General features: G+C 42.5%; 1 protein-coding gene across 2 annotated transcripts in view; it reads left to right on the plus strand.

The window, feature by feature from the left end:
• The first annotated feature begins 6,876 nt into the window (after positions 1-6,876).
• The window catches only part of COL12A1 (collagen type XII alpha 1 chain), a 123,601-nt gene continuing 107,965 nt past the window's right edge, over positions 6,877-22,512 (plus strand). Inside the window, exons 1-4 of one of the 2 annotated variants that reach the window (XM_010337084.3) lie at positions 6,877-7,323; positions 10,282-10,389; positions 20,241-20,357; positions 22,062-22,205. In XM_010337084.3, the coding sequence (XP_010335386.2) occupies positions 10,317-10,389; positions 20,241-20,357; positions 22,062-22,205 (334 nt within the window). In that variant the 5' untranslated portion in view covers positions 6,877-7,323; positions 10,282-10,316. The remainder of the gene's footprint in view (positions 7,324-10,281; positions 10,390-20,240; positions 20,358-22,061; positions 22,206-22,512) is intronic. The other variant, XM_074398044.1, reaches the window with a different exon arrangement.

A 22,512-nucleotide genomic window follows, 5' to 3' on the forward strand; every position in this document is an offset into this window, starting at 1 on the left:
CATATATAAAATGCTTTGTGTAGTATCTGAAATACAGTGGGTGGTCTGTAAATTATAGTTATTTCTATACTGAGAGGAATAAATTCCAGGTTCTCAGCTACTTTTAAGCCCCATTACTATTCTAGTTTTATTCAAAAACTTTCTGCTAAAACTTCTCTATTTATTACCCAACACATTTCCTGCTCTTTGCTATTGTTTCCAAGTTCTCATTTTGAACTTTGTGCTTAGAATGCTCACGCCTAGCCCTTGAAAGTCTTCCTTCTCCAGAAATTCTTCAGGGATCACTTCAACATATAGTGCTTTCTCCCTCCCATGAACTTTTTTTTTTTTTTTTTTTTTTGAGACGGAGTTTTGCTGTTGTTACCCAGGCTGGAGTGCAATGGCACAATCTTGGCTCACCGCAACCTCCGCCTCCTGGGTTCAAGCAATTCTCCTGCCTCAGCCTCCCGAGTAGCTGGGATTACAGGCGTGCACCACCATGCCCGGCTAATTTTTTTATTTTTAGTAGAGACGGGGTTTCACCTTGCTGACCAAGATGGTCTCGATCTCTTGACCTCGTGATCCACCCGCCTCGGCCTCCCAAAGTGCTGAGATTACAGGCGTGAGCCACCGCGCCCGGCTCCCTCCTACGAACTTTTAACAATTCTTATTGTTCGGAGGGATTTCTCCACGAATCTCTCCTGTTATTGCATGTCTGCTGGGCAGAGGCGCCAGCTGCCAGTACTCCAGATGATCTCTTCAAGGGTGTTTGTGTACTAAACTGCTTTGGAAGACAGTGATCATTTCGGTCTCCAGAGCAAAGGGCAAGTTTGTTTACTGTCCAGTGTAACAAAAATAATGTGTCCCTCTAGGGCAAAGGCCAGGCAGCCTTATTACCCTCATAAAAGATCCCAAGCTCAGATTCCATTCCTATAATGCAACCCACTGCATGTGCAAGGGCCGCCTGGCTCTTCTGTAGGAACTGGGGCTTGAGGAACTGCTGTGAATGATGACACTGGCTACCGACTGCTATTATCGTGAGCAATACAGTCCTTCATTTTTGACTCGTGTGTTCTGTCAGCACCGTGAAACTACAACACGTTAACTTGTTAGCTTGCAAGTTGGATAAAATCTCAGATCTTTCATACTTACTGACAACTATTGTTATTATTACTTGGTTGTTTTAGCTCCTAATTGTTTTCATTACAATCTAATTTTTTCTCCTCATTTTTCTTGTCATTGATTTGTAGAGGAACTGGTTCAGGATAAATCTTTTAGATTATCCCTCGGAATTTTGCACGTTCTGCGTTGAACTGATTACTTCCTATGATGTCATTTATCTTGTCCCTCTATCTGTCTATTTCTCCCCAAATCATTTTTCACATTGCTCTTTCAGCTTTCAGTTACACACTGTCTCCAAACTTCTCTTGAGTCATATTTGGCTTTCACATATGTTTATTTCTGGTCTTCATTACTATATTTATGTTTCGTATGGGCAGGACTTCCTTTGGTTTGCTTTTACAAAAGAAATCTCTCACAATTCCTAGTGAACTTTGTGACTAAGTAACAGCATTTGCAGAATGAATGTTCAGGATAAAAATAATTCAATGAGTCTGATCAGGTAACAGTTATCCTTTTGCTCTTCTCCACCAGAGGGCGCATCCACACTAGCTTTAGGAGCATTCCAAAATCTTGGTTCTTGTCTGCTTTAAAAATCTGGATGTCAGATCGCGCCATTGCACTCCAGCCTGGGTAACAAGAGCGAAACTCCGTCTGAAAAAAAAAAAAAAAAAAAAAAAAAAATCTGGATGTCAGTAACCTACACATGTAGCGGAATGAATTAGTAAATATATAAAAATGAGTTATCAGGCTGGGTGTAGCGGCTCATGCCTGTAATCCCAGCACTTTGAAAGGCCGAGGTGGGCGGATCACTTGAGATCGGGAGTTCAAGACCAGCCTGGCAAACATAGTGAAACCCCCTCTCTACTAAAAATACAAAAATTAGCCAGGCATGGTGGCGTGCACCTGTGATCCCAGAGACTCAGGAGGCTGAGGCACAAGAATCCCTTGAACCTGGGAGGCAGAGGTTGCAGTGAGCCGAGATCGAGCCACTGTACTCCAGCCTGAGCAACAGAATCAGACTCCGTCTCAAACAAAACAAAACAAAACAAAACAAAACAAAAATTAGTTATCAAATGGAGACCTGGTCAGGTTACACGTCACCCTACACAGGAGCTCCTATGAGAGCAATGAAACATCTTTTGACCATGATTTCATTATTATTGCATTTCACTGTACTAGATAATTAGTTTGAAAACAAAGACCAAATCTCGAAAGAGGAATTCCTGTGATTCTTCACATTTTCCATCAACCTGAAAGTGTATTTAAGTATACACATACTGACTGCTGACACACAGACAGTGGCCTGACTAGAAATTCTGCACCTTATGCTACTTTGATAGTTCCAAAGCAAATAGATTCCAAGATGCCTATGGTGCTGTGATTTAAACAGTATTGAATTTTACAGAAACAAAGGAAGAAGTGGTAGCAGTTTGTTTTCTGAGCTCCTAAGTGAATTTATTTCCTTTTATCTTCTACGTTTTGCTCAAGAAGGTCAGAACTAACTGAAAAATCAACTCCCAGTAGTACTTGACTCATTAAATTTAAATGATTTATCCTGAGAAGTTATTTTTTGTGGATACAGTGTTTTTTGAAAAGTCATAGTTTCCTGTGCAACCACAACTTTTTTTTTTAACAATCAGCTTTTTTTAGGTTGAAGCAATTATAATTTTTTGAGGTCACATGAGGTTTGAGCTACCAATTTGCATAGTCGGAGAAATTTGGTGCAGTTTCTGCTTTCTGCTCCGAAGTTGCTTGTTCACTGGTAGGGGAGGTTATTTTGGTACAGGTGAGGTGGTTTGGGTGAATTACGTGCAAAGTCCTTTGTAAAGAAGCAGAACCTGTCAAGAAGGCAAGAATGCAGCATGTCCCCTTGCTTCCTTTCAGGTTGGTTTGGTCTCAGGATTCCTAAGCTTTGCTAGTGCAGAGAGGGTGGTTGTCTTTGGCTTTTCATTTTTAATGTTAAAACATTCTGAGGGCACAATCTTGGCAGATTTAAATAGGCCACACACGTGAAGTTGGTTCAGGTGTCCCAGGTGTTACTTGATAGAGTTTTGAGAGCAAGGCCTTGTTTTATCTTTGTATCAGCTACTCTGAGGTTGGCACTGTACATAGACGGTCCTCATTAAATGTATGTTGACTTCAGTTGCAACAGGGATGGAAAGGAGAGGGTTCAGACACACCATTTTTGACTCTTGCTGATCAGGCTGTCTCTCTGTCTTGGAGAATCAGAGCAGCTGGTGCACTGTCTCCTCTCCTCACCCTTTTATCCCAAGCGGCCTGTGAGAGCTTTCTTCACCCAAGACCCTCACAGCTCACACTGGGGCCAGCCTTAAGAAGCAGGGAAATAGTACACGTTCAGACGAAGTTTTCCCTTCCCTCTGCACAAATCAGCCAGAACCTACAATGGAAATGTTCTAGAAACTGTCTCACCTGTTGCCAGGAATGCCAGCTAAGTTGACCTCAAACAAATAGTGAAGAGGCCCCTACTGCCTTTGAAGAAGTTTCGATTACAGACGTTAGGGGGTTTGTGTAATCTTAACTTCTTCCTGAAATCAGTATCTCTTCCCTTGCAAACTCACCCTTTCTTTGAAGAAACTTGAGCAGAACCTGGAGGCCTTGGGGCAAGAATTTCTGTAGGCAGCGAATAAAACGGCATGAAGAAAGTTGATGCCCCTCTCCCTACTTGTTCTCCCGTCCTGCCGCCTCTCAGTCCTGAGAATCAAATGCATGAATGAAAAGTTTTAAAAAACTCACCCCAAGACTTGTAAACCTGTCAACAACTTCCCAGCTCTACGTTCTATATTTGTAATTTTGACCTCCGACGCCCAGGGTTAGCGCTGACCACTAGGTCGCGCTGTCGGACAAGAAATCTGAGGGCTCGGAACCGCCGGGAGCCCAGGACTCAGAGGGTGAAGAGGTGTGAGCACAACCGAGGAAGAGCGTAGGAAGCAGATCCCGTGATATCGCCTGAGGAATAAAAACCACAGGGAGCAACCAAACGGAATGAATCCAGCCGGCTCTTCCTCAGTCAATGAATGTCACCAACTTATTGCAAATGTTAACGGATTCCAAAGGGTATTAGGAACTGGATGCACCATTGAAGGGGCAGGATGGAAGAGGGTTACGCGTTCGTTACCGTTTACCACACTAGCAGTCTAGAGTAAAAGCCCTAGGGGCAAAATGCCAACATCTTGCTAGGAGGTCCCTGGAGCGCCTCTTTGTACACATCCGAATTGCACTCGTGTCCTCGGGGAATAAGTGTACTTGAATTCGCTTGTGGAGGAATCTGCATAGTCTCCAACCCGGGAGTCCTCTCCTTCCTCTTCCTCTCAGCCTACTCTGGAAGTTTTGCCTAAGGATCATTTTTGTTGAGCTAGAGAGGACATTTACAGGTGGTGGTTTGTGTTCCTTACACTCCTTTGCAGCAGCTGTTTTCAGATACATTAAATCTGTGAGCGAGAATGCCTCGAGCAAGAGAAGATGCCCTGGCGGGTCCCCAGCACGCTGCTCCCGGCTGCAGAGTACCGTGTGCGCGCCCTCGGGGACAGATTACTCTTCCACTCAGTCTGCAGACTCCAGCAGCAGGAAAAGGAAGTCCGCGGCTGTCTTTGGATCCCCGGAGTGTATCTGTTCAGTTCTGGGGTTGATAGATGTATTTGCAGCTGGGAGCCAAATCAACAAGAGTTCTCTTTTTTAAGCGACAAACAAACAAACAAAAATCAACATTGAGTTACATGCTCCTCAGTCAACAATACTACCATCTCTCTCTCTCTCACACACACACACAAATTCAAGTACAGAAAGAAAAGTGCGCGCATATGCGTGTGTACACGCACACGAGAGGGAGAGAGAGAGAGAGAGAGAGGGAGAAAGAAAGATTGGGGTGGGGGGAAGAACATCCGGGCCGAAATGCAAACAGCTGGGACTGGCTCGCAGAGCAGCAGTCGTTCTTTGCTTTCTGGACGGGGTGTGGTTGTCCCGGGGGCTTCCCTGGCGTTTCAGGCCAAGGGCGCAGCCCTACTGTGTGCCCGCACCGCGGCCTGAGGGACTTCTCTGCTCTCAGGCTCTATCTTTGCGGCTACCACCAGTCCACGCGCGGTCTGTAAGCCTGGCTGGACTGGGCTCCCTGCGCTTTGCGTGTTGGCGGGGGTGGGGGATGCGGTGGTGGGGGGAGGGAGAGTTAAGGGTTGGCTTGGGTGCAGGCGCCGGCTGTAGATAGGTTCGGGGCTCACTGGTATCAGGGCAATGTGGCTGCAAGCCTGATTGGGTGCAGCGTTGAGAGGGTCGGGTGTTCCATCCCCGGGACGGGCTCACGTACTAGGGGTTTGTCTGACACCCGGGTTGTGAGGATTTGGAGGGGGAAAAGCTTGTGCATTGTGTCTGCTCTTTGTGCGAGCTGCCCAGCTGGACTTCGAGTGGGCTGTGTGCTTAGGGAATGTGCAGAGGCGGTGATTCCCATTTGCCTTCATTCTCTTCCTCTTCTCTTCTCTCTGGCTTCCGCCGGCTCCTGCTGGAGGCAGCGTGTGTGGGGGGAGAAGTGCAGAAAGGGGAGTGCCCCACAAGTTCTTGTCATTCTAAAGGCAAGTTTGGAGGCTATCACGCCTAATGGAGAGGGAAGGCCAAATTCTCAGACGTCAGAGCCAACGGGGAAGAGAGGTTTACATTTGGGCCATGCCCTCCGATTCTACCATGGCGGGCTTCCAGAGAAGCGGCTCCTCGGTGGCCCTGCGCCCCACCCGGATCCTTTGTTGTTCAACGCTCCTCCCTCCTCCCCACAGGAGTAACCCCTGGGCTTCAAGAGGTCAAAACAGTGCAAGGCCTATACTGACTGAGGACAGACATAATCAGAACCTCTCCGGTAGCATTTTTCTGATTTCTTGGTGTGAGTGCTCGTAGCTTCCTCTCGTGCGCCTTGTACAATTAGGTAACCCTGAGTACCAGAGTCCCAGTCCAGGAACAAGGGGTAGGATGCCAGGATGGAGGGGGCTGTCAGAAGAGGCGACATCGCTGGCCGAATATCAGCCCCCAATTTGGCTTCTCCAAGAGTGTGTGTAGAGGGGTACTTTGGGGTTTCACTTACTCCTCTTCGCCCCTTTGACCCGCAAGGTTTTAAGGGCAGAGCTTTCAGTCCGAAGCATCCGCCAGGGGCCAGGTTTTGCTCCGATCCGGGTAAGAAGTTTCTACCGTGGATAGAACTTGTCCTGAGCGGCTGCCTATTCTGAGGACTCCTGGGTCTCATATCTTTCCTCTCCCTCTCTCTTGGCTCAAATTAAGCTTCCCAGTTCCGTCCAGAAGCACCAGGGGAGCGAGAGAGGACTGGGAAAGCCATCCCATCACTGAGCCCCGCGCGGGCGGCTGTCCGGGTTTCCAATCTCTGCTCGGAGATTGAAAAAGACAGAAGGCGCGCCGCGTGCACAGACAGTTAGTTAATGGAAATCCTGTAAATCGGTTTTAAGTGCACCCAGGACAGAGGGGGAGGAAGGTGGAGGTGGTGATGATGAAGGCCGGAGAGCGGCAGGAGTGGGGGTGAATGGGTTACGCATCCTTGTATTTCTGAAAACGGGAATCGTTCCCCTCCCCATCGTTCTTAATTTAGAAAAATTCATTAAAGAAGTCGTAGGGATAGGGAAACCTGAGCTTCCTGGCCCGCCCCAAGTGGCGGAGTACGCGGCTTCCCTTGGCAGCGAACGCGGCTGCGGCGGTCCTCCTCTCCGCTCCCTCCCTCCTCCCCGCCCCCCGGCGGGGCGCTGCTACTACGGCGATCGCCACCTCACGCCGAAGGAATGCTCGAAGTATGCACACGTTCCCAAAAGTGGACCTCCTTCACCGCCGGAGGAGCATACATCACCCCGTGGCAGCCGTCCACCTTCTCAGGCGTTTCGTAACCGAGTAAACTGAGAGCTGGGAACAGCCCTCCATTAAGTAGCCCGCGGCGCGGAGTCTCTTCCCACTTGGCGAGGGCGAACCGCCCCAGACGCGTCCGCGCGCCGGCAGCTGCAGGCTCAGGCGGTCTCCACTCGTCCTGCCGCGCCCGCCGCTCCTCCGCGATCTTCCGCCTGCTCCCGGACTTCCCCGCCGCTGCCCACGCCTCGGCGGCCGCCAGGTGCTGCCGGAGCGCAGCGCCTATCGCCGGGCGTGCGGGGGCCACCAGGAGCGCCAGCTGCTCCGACGCCGGGAAGCCGCTGTTGCCGCCGCTACGTCTCCCCGTCGCCGCCGCCTCAGGTCAGTCTGGTTTCTGTCCCCTTTCCCCCAACCCATCCTTAAAACAGCATCATAAGGAAACGGAGTCCAGCTTGCACCTTGCTGGGAGCGGTGAAGAATCCTGGGCAAGGACGCTTTGGACTTGTAATAGTATAGATGAGCTTGAGCTTTGCCTTGTATGCTGAGATTTTGTGATTCTTTGGGTTTTCGAGAGAGAGAGGGGGGGGAATGCTGCTTTTCTTAAGAGCTGAGCAAGGTTGTGTGCGCGGAAAGCATCCCGTTCAGTATTTCCGTTCCTAGATGAGTTTCTTCCATAGATACAGTCGATTTCAATGGAGGGCGCGCCGGGTTCTGGGCCTGCGGGGCCCTGGTGATCTCGCGGCGGTGGATTTGTCGGGGACGACAGGCGTGCGGCGGGGGCGCTTGGAAGGTATTTTGGTGACGCACAGTGCGGAATTCTTTGGAGAGCCCGCTGAGTGCTCTGCAGCTCGTCGAGGCTGCGAGGGTGTGTGTGGCATCCCGAGGCGGATTCCTGGTCGAGAGTTCTGGCTCCTTCCTCCTCCGCCTTTCAGAGCATCCGAGATGGTGGATTAGGCCAGCACTAGGGGACTCGTTCTTGGCGGACTTTCCTAGCTTTTGGAGAAAGCCCCCTCTCCGACTCCTTCCCGGGTGCTTTGGCGGAGGCCCTATTTGGGGTCTGGGAGATCTCCTCGGAGGTTTTCCACTCAAATCCTAGACTCGTGGGGATCAGAAAGCGTGAGGCGCCCGACTGTTCACTGAGTGGAACAGGTACCCCAAGCGGGCGTCCTCGGGAGCCCTCCAGTGATCGGTTCAGGGCTCCCTGGGCCTCTGGGCCGGGGAGACTCTAGACCTGGACTCTGTAGGCTTCTAATGAATGCTGGGGAGGGATGGGGCAGGAAAGGAAATAAACGTTAAGCTCTGCTTCGGCTAATGCCAAGGTCGTGGTGGGTAGGAGAAGTAGGCGACGAGCACGCGGGGTGTATGTGTGTGATTTTCTTTTTAACTTGAGGTGGGAGTTAAGGAATTGGCTTCTTCCAGCGGGGGATTGGGAGGGGGCCAGTTGGCAGAAGGCGACGAGTCCCCTTAGCCCCCACTCCCACGCCAGTGGACTCATTTTTATTCATGGAGGTGAAGTGAGGGAATCCTCGCTGCTACGTAGAGGCGGCCGCTTTCAGATATTTATGTCAGAGAATGCTCAATGAAGTGTTGCTAAACATTCAAATGAATGTTCTGGCTAAAAAGAAGAGAAAGCGTTTTCTTTTTTAAAACATATGTGGACGGGATGCTTGGCTGGCTAGCTGAGCTAACTGCGTTCCGATATCCCGGTGCGAGATGATTCATTCTTGCCCGCTGAGCGGGGGGAAACCGATAGGTGGCGATCGAGACCCAGCAAAAGTGTTTCCACTCAGGTTTTTGTTGAGTTCAGCTGTTAAAAGAAAAAAAAAAAAAATCTGCGCACAGCTTTTCGGTGGGTCGATTGTCTGCCTTTAACTTTTTGCGAGCACGACTGCCAACTGAGTTGGAAATTATTATAGTAAACTTAAGGCCAGATGCCTGAAACAATGGGCCAGTGTCACCTCTTGCTTTTCACGGATGTAGAAGAGGCTTAGAAATATCAAACAGTTGTTAATTAGGAAGAAAGAAATTGCTAGACCCCTTAGATACCCAGGGCAGTGCCAAAATTTTAATCTTGGCTTCATAAAAAGGAGCTCCAGGCAATTTGGCACGCCTGCTCAACAGACATTTAAAATGCAATTTACACTCAGGCTGAGGAAAGCTGCCCTCATGCTTTGTGCCAATAATTTGGAAAGTCATCATTGGAGATTGTCAGTTTCTTTTCTCAAAGAGCCCTCAACCTTTGGCTCAGTTTTGTATTCCCAAGCAGGACAGTCTCCTACCCTCCTCAATTTTTACTGAGGCCTAGGCTGTTGCCTTACAGTAATTTATGTACCCTAGAGTCAACTCTTTTTATGTTTTGCCACTGGCAGCTTCCCAGTTCAGTTCCTTGCTAGTAGCTTTTGTCTTTGGGTTGAACCTTAGACTATTTTAGGAGATTCCATTCTGTAGACATGGCTTACGCACCTACTTCGTGCTGGGAAACCACAAAGATGAATAAGATTCTTTGTCTTTAAGGAATTAATAATGTAATTACGGAATCAGGAAAAATCAGAACAGAACATACTCTCCTCTGGGGCATATATACTTATAATCTCCCAGCTTAAATAGTTTAATATAAAGATTATTATTGATAACTTTTATTTAAAAGCACCTGGGAAAAACAGACAAGGGTGTCTTGCTTCTTCCATTTTGCTGTCTTTTTGTTATTATGTATTTTGGAGATGCTTTCCCCTCATCTTGGGTAAAGGATTTATCAGATGTGAAAATAACACAGCAGGAGGGTCAGGTTTCAGCTGGTCCTTACATATTTCTGTGTAATCCATTTCAGATCTTAAAGAGCTGCATATTTGAAAGCAGAACAAAATGAAGAAAAAAGAGAATTAAAAAGGTTTATTATACTTTTCCAAACTACCCTGAGACCACTGAAGTACAGTTACCTAAAGAGTTCAGCAGCTAGGAAAAAGCAGCCAAATAAAATCCCCAGCTGGAAGAGATATTTAGTTGAGTCAGGGATAAAGTGACCTCTGAATTAGCCATTACCCAGGCAGGATGAAGTCATGTGGGGGCTGGTAAGGCCTTCACCCGGGATGCGAAGCAGGACCAGTCTCTAGGAGAACAGGACCCTTTTTAAACGTGGGCTTCCTCCTAGGGCTATGATGAAACTTCTGCAGACAACTTGACTTCCGCTGCTCCACAATAAGCCCATTATGTGCTGGGGTAGGCCCTGTGGCTATTAAGGCAGATCTGGTCGGGTTCTGGACTAGGTCCAGGCTCCAGTTCTAACCTGGTTCAAGGCCTGCCCAGACCCAGTTCTGATGCGGTCACTGCTTCCTCCCGCAGATCTCTTCATGCCGCTGTGAGCTCGGAGGCCGAGGATGCGGACCAGGCTTCCCCCAGCGCTTGCCGCCCTGGGCGCGGCCCTGCTCCTGTCTTGCATTGAGGCAGAAGGTAAAAGGCTCCCTTTCCCCTCACCGAGTGGCAATGCAAAATTCGAGAAAGGAAAAAACACATCTTTCTTGCCTCTGTTGCTTGCACTGTTTTCTCTGCGCTTCGTGCTTACTCTGGTGGTTTCTCTCCTCCAGAGAAACGCCCCTTTCGCCTGTGGTTTGTCCATTTCCCAGCTCTCAGGTCCAGCTCTTTCATATTCTGCTTAATGCATTCCGTGCAGTGCTGTGCGGTCTCCTCGAGCTTGTCTCTGCGGTGTGCTGTCCACACTGCCACCTGCACTGCCGCCTTCTGAGAAGACCAGCCGCCCAGGAGGGGGCGACGGCTCTACCCAGCTCTACACACAGGACACCTCCGGGTGGCACCCAGGAGCCCCGGAGAAGCGGGCGCGCTCGCACGCTTGGCTGGTAACCAACCACCTGGCTCGGGGCTGCGACCTCGGTGACAGAACACAATAAAAGACTCCAAAAGCGCTGGCTCTGCGCCTCTGTGTGCTTTGTTTGGGTGCTCAGTCGGCGGGGCGGAGGGTGCAGGCAGATGAGCCAGCAGCCAAGCCTCTTCGGGATGATGGCAGGCAAGCGGAGATCCGGGACCCCGGGTGTTCGCGTGACCTAGGGTCGCGGCTGTCCTTGTTTGGTTCTCAGGGCTCCAAGGCGCGTGGCTTGGACTGGCCCAGCTCAGACGGGTTGAGCCTGGGCCAAGGTTTCCAGCCCGGGAAGCAAGCGCGCCAGAATTGCTGGGCACCATCTCCAGCATCCTGCCCAGGCTCCCTCCTGCTTCCCTCCGGAGAACCTGATGCGTCTGACCTTCCCGCGGAAGCGGGTGGGGGCCTCCGAGATGGGTCTCCAAAACGGCGTCCTGTGGTCCCTCCTACATAAAACGAAGAGCTTTTGTTTGATGTCCCACCCAATTTTATTTGTTGTGTGCACTTGATGTCTTAATTTCTCAGTGTTCATTAAACAAGCCATTTCCGGATGTCAACCCCCTGGCGGCTTCTGTGGTCTCTCAGTTGTCATTGGAGACCTGACAAATTAGTTTTTTTATTCTGCAAGGTAAATGGGGTACTGTCATAAAAGATATCTTTTTTTTTTTTCTTTTTTCCCAATAAAGAACCCCTGATGAAGTTAAGGGAGGGGAAAAGAACACTTCTGTGAGTGACAGCTGTAGAAGTTCTAGGTTGAGTTGTGCTTTTTTAGGTGCTGTGAGAAAGCATGGTTGTTTGCATGATGATGCTGAGGTTTTCACGGTTTCCATAGTGTTTCATTTTCTGCTTCAAGACTACAGGTTAAAAAAAAAAAAAATAGGGGCAGCAGAATGTTTCCAAAATGTATGGCATGTTTAGAAAAGTGACAGAAACTTGCTGACTCTTCTTAGATGATTAATATTTTATGAATGTAGAGGCTTTTCAGAGTGGCTTCTGTAAAATAATATTCAGACGAGTTTGCTTTTAATGTTCCTTTCTATGTCGTTGTTAGGAAGGAATTTTATTTGAGGAACTACTGGAGGGCCTACTACAGATATTTTTAGATAATTCAGTGAAGTAGCCCATTTATTGCTCATTAAGAAATAGTTATTTGAAAATCAGAAAGAGTTGAGGATTCTTAGAAAAAGAATTAGGCTGGAAATGATGTAAGTGGAAAAAATTGATTCTGAATTAGATATTGGCTGGTTAGCAAAGTGCAGTTAAAAAGAACAGTTTACTGGCCAGGCAGGGTGGCTCATGCCTGTAATCCCAGCACTCTGGGAGTCCAAGGCATGTGGATCATCTGAGGTCGGGAGTTCAAGGCCAGCCTGACCAACATAGAGTAACCCTGTCTCTACTAAAAATACAAAAAATTAGCTGGGCGTGGTGGCGTGTGCCTGTGATCCCAACTACTCAGGATGCTGAGGCAGGAGAATCACTTCAACCTGGGAGGCAGAGGTTGTGGTGAGATCGCCATTGCACTCCAGTCTGGGCAACAAGAGACAAACTCTGTCAAAAAAAAAAAAAGAACAGTTTACTATCTACATTTCGGATTATTTCCGTATTATATTTATCTTTTAAATTTGTATTTATTTCCATATGGTACAGCTCTTTTTTTTTTTTTTTTTTTGCTTTCTTAAACTGTGTTTTTTTTTTTTGCACCCCATCTCCTTAAGTTAGTATTTAATAATTATATTTTAATAGGATTTTTTTTGGCCTTATTCTCTAGTTTGGCATTGTCATAGAGAAATAATGGTATGAGCCACAAATGTAAGCCACATATACAACCTAAATTTTTTTTTCTGGTAGCCACATTCAAAATGGAAAAAGAAGCAGGAAAATTAACTTTTGTAATGTATTTTATTTAACCTAATATTATTTCATCATGGAGCCAATATAAAAATTATTAGTGAGCTATTTGGCATTTTTTTGTACTAAGTCTTTGACATCAGGTGTGTATTTTATACTTGCATCACAGTTCATTTTAAAAATTATTTTAATTTTTTCTGAGACAGAGTCTTGCTCTGTTGCCCTGCCTGGAGTGTGGTGGCTCCATCTTGGCTCACTGCAGCCTCTGCTTCCTGGGTTCAAGTGATTCCCATGCCTTAGCCTCCTAAGTAGCTGGTACTACAGGGGTTTGCCTCCACACCAGGCTAATGTTTGTGTTTTTAGTAGAGATGGGGTATCAACATGCTAATTAGCCAGACTTTTCTCGAACCCCTGGTCTCAAGTGATCCACCTGCCTCAGCCTCCCAAAGCGCTGGGATTACAGGGAGCACAGTTTATTTTGGACTGGTCACATTTCAAGAGCTTGATAGCCACACATGTCTGGTTGCTCCCGTTTTGGACAGCACAGCTCTGGTGTTGACTACTAAGTGGAGCCAGGAGCCTTCAAAGGGCTGACAAAATTTGTGACCAAAGCCTTTCTGGGGACAGTGGGTTGGAAACAGAATTTCTTTGAAATATTTCTGTTGGGGGGATTTCAAAATGTCAACTTGGGACTCTATTTGGTGCCATGCTATTTTAATCTTTGTCCTAAAGTAGCCACAGTTACATTTCTTTTCCTTTCATGACTCATACTTATACTCTTATATCTGTACTATTTTATCATTATTTTCTGTGAACTTAATGTTTTGTGTGTTAAAAACTCAATAACTTTTGGAAAATATTAATTAAAAGATTTTGGTATTGCCTTTTGCATTTCTTATTTTTTTATAGTGGTCATCTCTTTGTCTTGATTTTCTTCTGTCTATTTGTATGAGGAGCTATATTTTTCTTTTTTTTTATTGCATTTTAGGTTTTGGGGTACATGTGATGAACATGCAAGATTGTTGCATAGGTACACACATGGCAGTGTGGTTTGCTGCCTTCCGTCCCCTCACCTATATCTGTCATTTCTCCCCATGCTATCTCTTCCCACCTCCCCACCCCTCCGCCCCTCCCCCATTTCCCCCCAACGGACCCCAGTGTGTAGTGCTCCCCTCCCTGTGTCCATGTGTTCTCATTGTTCAACACCCACCTATGAGTGAGAATATACGGTGTTTGATTTTCTGCTCTTGTGTCAGTTTGCTGAGAATGATGGTTTCCAGGTTCATCCATGTCCCTACAAAGGACGTGAACTCATCGTTTTTGATGGCTGCGTAATATTCCATGGTGTATATGTACCACATTTTCCCTATCCAGTCTATCATCGTTGGGCATTTGGGTTGGTTCCAGGTCTTCGCTATTGTAAACAGTGCTGCAATGAACATTTGTGTGCACGTGTCCTTGTAGTAGAATGATTTATAATCCTTTGGATATATACCCAGTAATGGGATTGCTGGGTCAAATGGATTTCTATTTTTAGGTCCTTGAGGAATCGCCACACTGTCTTCCACAATGGCTGAATTAATTTACATTCCCACCAACAGTGTGAAAGTATTCCTATTTCTCCACATCCTCTCCAGCATCTGTTGTTTCCCGATTTTTTGATGATCGCCATTCTTACTGGTGTGAGATGGTATCTCAATGTGGTTTTGATTTGCATTTCTCTGATGACCAGTGATGATGAGCATTTTTTCATATGTTTGTTGGCCTCCTGTATGTAATGTTTCTCCATCTGTTTTTATCCTCTCTTATTTCATTGAGCAATGGCTTGTAGTTCTCCTTGAAGAGGTCCTTTACGTTCCTTGTTAGTTGTATTCCTAGGTACTTTATTCTCTTTGTAGCAATTGTGAATGGCAGTTCGTTCTTGAGTTGGCTCTCTTGAAGTCTATTACTGGTGTACAGGAATGCTTGTGATTTTTGCACGTTGGTTTTGTATCCTGAGACTTTGCTGAAGTTGTTTATGAGTTTCAGGAGACTTTGGGCTGAGATGATGGGGTCTTCCAGATATACAATCATGTCATCTGCAAATAGAGACAATTTGATTTCCTCCTTTCCAATTTGGATACCCTTTATTTCTTTTTCTTGCCTGATTGCTCTGGCTAGAACTTCCAGTACTATATTGAATAGGAGTGGTGAGAGAGGGCATCCTTGTCTAGTGCCAGATTTCAAAGGGAATGCTTCCAGTTTTTGCCCATTCAGTATGATATTGGCTGTTGGTTTGTCGTAAATAGCTTTTATTGTTTTGAGATACGTTCCGTCAATACCTAGTTTATTGAGGGTTTTTAGCATAAAGTGTTGTTGAATTTTGTCAAAAGCCTTCTCTGCATCAATTGAGATAATCATGTGGTTTTTGTCTTTGGTTCTGTTTATGTGGTGAATTACATTTATGGACTTGCGTATGTTGAACCATCCTTGCATCCCTGGGATGAATCCTACTTGATCATGGTGGATGAGCTTTTTGATATGCTGTTGCAATCGGTTTGCCAGTATTTTATTGAAGATTTTTGCATCTATGTTCATCATGGATATTGGCCTGAAATTTTCTTTTCTTGTTGAGTCTCTGCCGGGTTTTGGTATCAGGATGATGTTTGTCTCATAAAATGATTTGGGAAGGATTCCTTCTTTTTGGATTGTCTGGAATAGTTTCAGAAGGAATGGTATCAGGAGGAGCTATATTTTTCATACTATGTTATCTTATCCTATAGAGATGAGTGGAAATGATTGTTTTTTCACTTTGGTATTTATAATTTTTAGCCACTGCATAGAATTTATCAACCATATCACTTGGCCAGTGCTCCGAGTGACCTAGAATGTATGAATTATTTTTGGTTTATGTATCATACAGTATATTAATTATTCTGTAGAAAATTTAACACTTTGCATTTAAAGGTTAATGGCCAGTATTCCCTGAGAATTGGTCACTTTCCTGATAATCTAGAATTTGAGATGAACACAAGTTTTGTGAAAAACAGAGTTTTCATTTTGGTTACTCTGATTTATAGTTTATAATATATAATGAAAATTGAATATTATCAATTCATCAGTGAGTTGAGGCCATAGCTTTGTCTTGTGTCTGGGTTAAGAGACTATATATATTTCTATAATCCTATGTCTAACTTGTGTCATAACAAATTTCAAACTAGAGGTTAACATAGAGATAATCTATTCAACTTCTCCCATTTTCCAAATGAGAAAATGAGGCCCAGAGAGGCTGAATCACTTGGTCAACTAATGTAGTGACTTAGATATAAAAAACAGACAGGACTCCAGTCTTCTAATCCTAGTTTAATGCTGCTTTGGTCACACTGTGCTTTCTTTGTGCTTGACGGCTGGTTGAGCCAGGAAGTTTAATGAGAGGACACGTTTTGTAATGTGTACAAAATAATCTGTAGCTTATTCTAAAATATTATCTTTTAAAGTGGTTATTTATGATACCTTGAAAACACAAATGAAATGAATTTCTATGTCATGGCCTAGGTCATTAACTGTATGCTAATTTTGCATGGCAAACATAAATTAATGTCTATAGAATATAGTTAACTCGGCCGGGCGCGGTGGCTCACGCCTGTAATCCCAGCACTTTGGGAGGCTGAGGCAGGTGGATCACGAGGTCAAGAGATCGAGACCATCCTGGTCAACATGGTGAAACCCTGTCTCTACTAAAAATACAAAAAAATTAGCTGGGCATGGTGGCACGTGCCTGTAATCCCAGCTACTCAGGAGGCTGAGGCAGGAGAATTGCCTGAGCCCAGGAGGCGGAGGTTGCGGTGAGCCGAGATCGCGCCATTGCACTCCAGCCTGGGTAACAAGAGCGAAACTCCGTCTCAAAAAAAAAAAAAAAAAAGAATATAGTTAACTCATCACATGTTGCATACTTGTGAAGTTTTCTATTATTAAGATAGTATCCTTTCCAGTGTTGTTATCACATATACCAAACTCAAGATTTTACTAGTTCATTAAGATATTTTAGTTGTGTATTTTTAGCTTTGATTTATCCGTAGTACATTGTATATACTTACAAAAACTTATTAACTCCTCTACTCCTTCTCATCCGTTTTCCCACCTGTCTATCCATCCTTCTGTTCATTCATCTCTGCAGTGAGTGGTAATTTCTTGGACATAGTCCCTTTTTGGGTGCCCTATTAAAAAATGTTTTAAAAAGTTATGTATCAAATCAGACACTTTAGTTTTACATTGCTTGAACAAGTGTATAAAGTTAATATATGAAATTTCATCTATATCTGAATTGGAGATACCTGAATATCACATATTTAGGTATATATGTAATATGTAATAGTAATATTACATATTATTATACATGTAATATGTATAATATACATATAATTATACATGTATACATATATACAAATAAACTATATAAATATTGTTTATATTTACAAACATATGGTTATATTAAAATATGTATATATTATACCTATTTATGCCTAGTGTTCCATTATTGGAATGCTAAGCATGTGGAAGTTCTTTATATTTTAATTCTCAAGGTCATTGTTAAGGTCTGATTGCAAAAATTCAAAAAATTGCAGCCTCAGGCTTAAATGGTTTAAAAGCTACTACATATAAATACTGTTTTCTAAAGTTAATTTTTGATGGAAGTATTTCTTCTACTTTGCATTTACTCTAGTACAGTAGAAAACTGTATGTTTTTTAGTCAGACCATGGAATCCAAGTGTTGTTGCCTATTGGCTGTTTTAATCTCTCTGAATTTCACTTGTTTATCCCTAACGCAGCGATCATAAGGTCCATCACTGGGTTCTTATAAGGAAAAAAAGCGACAACACAGTGTCCAGCTCTCCGCCTGTTATCAGAGGACACTCAGCAAATGTCAGCTATTATTATCATTCCTAAAATATCCCAAATCCTGCCAGTTTATGTAACAAAAATTTCATCAGAATGAGCCTTTCGTAGCATAGCGTTTTGATAACAAAAAACATTATTCACAAATATGAACTTAAACTATGAGAGTAAAAATCCTTAAAATTTTAATCTCTTCACTATCAGCATTCAGGTTTTGTGAATATATGTAAGATTGCTATTAATTTATAATTTTCATTCTGTTTCTCTTGGTTCAGATTCTCATCCTACGCAACTATGGCTCTTTGCAATTATAATCAATGTGCAGCTAGTGCATATCTGAAAATTTCTAGCATCAGCATTGTTTTAGGGAACACCTAGACTCTGTGATGATGTGATGGTGTTTATGAATTATTTTTATTTTAAAAAATATTTTCAAAATTAATAAAGTACATTTTTAAGCATTGATTTATGTTGACACAGGTCATACACTTACATCTGCTTTATTATTATTTTTTCATGAAACAAACAAACAAATGTATAAATAGAATGGCAAGCCTGAAAAGCTGTACATGTGATAAAATCAGCAAGAAGAAAAGTGAAGTGGGCTCTCTGCTGTACCCGGGCGGGTTGGCCACTCATTCCTACTTTGATTCCCACATACCATAGTTTCTGTGAACACCTCAAGATCCTCTGAAATGTTAAAGACTTTTTCCCACAGTCAATTTTTCAGTTTATCTGGAATCCTGGTCATTTGGATATCAACAAGGGGGGCCGCTGCTGTCCTTCAGCAGTTTTAACCTAATGTCCGCTGCTTCAGGTCACTTTCCTTCCAAGGTTGGTGGTACTGTTTTTCCATGTACTGATTTTTTTTTTTAAAGCATGCTCAGGCCGGTTGTGTCTGCCTTTGCATTAAATTTGTCCTGAGCCATTGCTATTGGAACAATATTTTATAATGATATTCTTAATACCTGTTGTCCTATTAACATCTGTTGCATGCATGTTATACTAAGTGATGAGTACAGCTAAACCTCAAAATATAATTACAGACAGAAGAATGTTGAGTAATTAAATTATGCATGTAGATTAATAGTCTAATCTCACTGCCTGTGTATGGATAGTAAGAATATAACATTCATTCCAATACTAGTATATTCAATAAAAATAAAAAGCCGTCTCCTATAGTTGGAGGCAGCAGTCCATTAAAGCAAATGTTTGCTTAATTATTTCCATTAAAATATGTTATTAATATTTTATAAATCTTTAACCCCAGTTAAATTCTGTGACTCATGTCTCAAAGCTACTACTGTATTTTAATTGACCTTCATAAAAACCTAAAAGGAGATTATAATCTCTCAAAACAGATGCAAAAATTCTGACTCACAAGGAATACTTTCAGACTAAAACATTTTAAGAAGAATGTGGCTGAAAGTCATCTTAATTTGTTGACCTGTTTCAAGAGTAATAATTTTTAATGCATCGACCATGCACTGACAGTGAGTCAGTACAATGCTGCATGAGGAGGCATGAACATTGTAGAGAGAATATCATTATAAAATATTTAGGAAATGTCTTTGTGTAATGACTACTGTACATGGAGGCTTTTGTTCATTGTGGGAAACTAAAAACAAGTCAACATTTCATTGACACATGCATGACGCTGTACAGTTTTGTATGTAAACTGTTTCTTTCTGTACTTTTCAGTTATTCCTGTCATTGACTTTTCCAAGTTTTTATGCACAGTCATGTCTTCAGATCACTGATCCTTCTTCCCTGTTTTCTTTAAGTTCTGTAAAAAATGTCCATAAATATACATTGATGTTGTCTTTTCATAATTAACCATTGTTTTGTAAAGGACCATACTGGCATTTTAATCTAAAATGCCCTTTCTAGTATGGAGTATACCTGCTGCAAAGGAAATAATAGTGTTGGTTTACACCCTGGAACATTCAGCAAGTTGGTGTAAACAGGCAGAATATTAGTTTTATAAACTTTTGAATATCACTATTTATATACTTATAAATTATTAACATCACTTATTATTTTTGAATACTTTCCTATGAATATGAATATACATTTAAATGTATATTTCCTTGTCAGATGTAACTGTTTCCCATGATTCCTTATTTTCATTAAAATATAATTTTCATCTCTGCCACATATTTAGATTTATCAAATAACAACAAATAATTACAAGACAAAAAATGCAGAGAATGAACCAAAACCATTGCTGATTCTTGTCCATATTATGGGAAAAACGTATTATATCAATGTTTTGAATTAACTTCTCTGGTTGTTAGCAGGTTGTGATTTGGCATGCTTGTTCAAAATGCACTCAGCATGTATTGAAATTCCTTTTTGTTATGTGAATTGTTTGCATATGTGGTTATTATCTGTGATTTCATTGTACTTGTATGTACTTGTATCCAAATATGTTTCTATTATGCTTGATTTTGCTGGCCATTCTTGAATGACCTAGCAACTCAAGAATCAAAAGTGTTTTGTGCTGTCTTCTGTAATATGTATATTCTCTAGTGTTTTGTCAGCTTTTAGTTTTATTCTTATCCAACAACATATCTTTTATATTTGTTGGAAACAAATTTATGCAAAGACAATTTTAGAAAGCTTTGCTCAACACAATTCCTTATTAATTAAATTGAACATTTTGTGACATTGAAACTTTAAGTAATATAAACTCTCTCTTTTGCAGTTGACCCACCTTCAGACTTGAATTTTAAAATTATAGATGAAAATACTGTTCATATGTCATGGGCAAAACCAGTTGATCCAATTGTGGGTTACAGAATAACGGTGGATCCTACGACAGGTAAGTTTTGAGACTATGGAGTTTTAAGACAGAAGCATCAAGATGCTATGTTTCAATCTCCATCCCTTCTCCTATTTCATCACGAAGAAGCTGAGCTTTAGGAAGCCTGAGGGATTTGATCCATGTCACCAGACATTTGCTGAACTCAGGTTTCAGATTTCCAGCCTAGTATCCACAATTATATTTTAATGTTACTGAGTTTAACATGGTTTGCCGTGCTAAGCTCTTATAATTAAAAGTGGATTCTGTTTTTATCTGATCAGAATATCGTTAGCAATCTTTGATCTTATAAAATCGTATCGTCATCCCTTGGCATTCTTCTTGAATCACTTAATCTTTTCAACATTTAAAGTGTCATGCAATGAAGTAAGTTGTTACACCTTACCCAGTGTCCTACACATTTCAGTATCCAGGAAACATCATTCTGTGATAATGGTAAACAACCATGGTGAAAGATAAGAATTGACTTTGGCTGGACGGATTCTATAGATACTAGGCTGGATCCTTGGAAGGCAAAACAAGACAAAACTCTTTTGGGCTGTTCTCAAACATTGTCTTTAGTGTTAATAATGTTGCCAAAATGTGGAGAACCAATCTCTGTTGATTAATTTTTAGTTCCAAAATAAAATGGGAAAATAACCATTTCCACTAACATTGGCTAAATAGTAGGAAGTCTTGACTGGCTGACAATCGAGATGGATGACGTCAACATAACTTATCACTAGAACTGTGCCTAATTTTCTTTTCACCTTTAAAAATACCTAGGATTTTACATATTGATTTACCAGAAAACATAACTTTTTTAAAAAAAGATGATTTAGAAACTTAAAAAAAGGGTCAAAAATTTACTTTTTCCTCTTTGAATCTTTTCTCGCCAAATATATTTGCAGTTAACTCATTCATTCCAAAGCAGAAAATCAGTTCAAACAGGGTCCATCTAGTTTCCAGATGTTGGGCATTACTGACCCCCAACACTTCCACAACTGGCACTGAGGCTACTCCACCTGGCAGAGTCCGAGTGTCTCGATGTCCTCTAGAGGTCCTGGTTGGTTTTGATGTTCCACCTGTAAACCAAGAGCATTTTTTCAGCAGTCTGTTGCACCTGTTTATCTTTCTGAATTATTTATATTTTGATGAAAACAATGTAATTAAAAATATCATCAGCATGTGATTCCCAGGAACCACCATGTTTCCTGATTGAATTGAGAATTAATAGAATCTAGAAGGCAGTACATAATTGCCAAAATATGAGTAAACGCTTACTATACTGGACTTTGAAATATTTGATACCTACTTAAGTCAATGCAGAGGTCAAAGTTATCCATGAAGGCATATATCCATTTGAGTATGGAAGATGCGTTGCTTCCACACAGATTGTTTCCCACTAGGGGCTGGTGTTAATGTATGGGACTTGTTTTCCTTGAGTTTATTTTCGTCTCTTATTTCTCTCTCTCTTTTCTCCTCCAATGCATAATTTAAATTTTTTTTTTTTTTTGCTTTGTGTCTCATTTATAAAACTGTTATCTACCATTAGTCTCCAAAAACAATGAAATATTTTTGGTTTGATATTCTGCTATACCTTTAATCTAGAAAAATCTTGAATTTTCAAAGAAGTATTACATATAATTGTAACAAGTAAAAGCAATACCAGTCCATTTATTAAATATTTTGTTGCATTCATGTTTTTCCTTTTTGTATTTCCAGATGGGCCTACTAAAGAATTTACCCTTGCAGCTAGTACCACTGAAACTTTATTGTCAGAACTTGTACCTGAAACAGAGTATGTGGTGACAATAACTTCATATGATGAAGTAGAAGAAAGTGTACCAGTTATAGGACAACTAACAAGTAAGCACACATATAAATTAAAATACGTGTATACTTTTAATTTTGCAGAAGGTTTTTCCAACTTCAGATTAATCTCTTATGATACAGAGTTAATTTATATCAGTATTAACAGTTTTTTTGTTATCCTAGTTATTAATGGATATGAATAATTCATTCCTGTGTTATAACTCTGGTCTCTGGAAACAGCAGGAATGTTATGAATGAAGGCCATTGAAAATGTTAAACTTTGCTGGACAACAACGTGAATATCTTTTTGAAATATCTCAAAAATCTTACTAACATAACTTATTTGCAAGAGAGTGATTAT

This window comes from Saimiri boliviensis, chromosome 4, assembly GCF_048565385.1.
Source record: "Saimiri boliviensis isolate mSaiBol1 chromosome 4, mSaiBol1.pri, whole genome shotgun sequence".
NCBI classification, from domain to species: Eukaryota; Metazoa; Chordata; class Mammalia; order Primates; family Cebidae; genus Saimiri; species Saimiri boliviensis.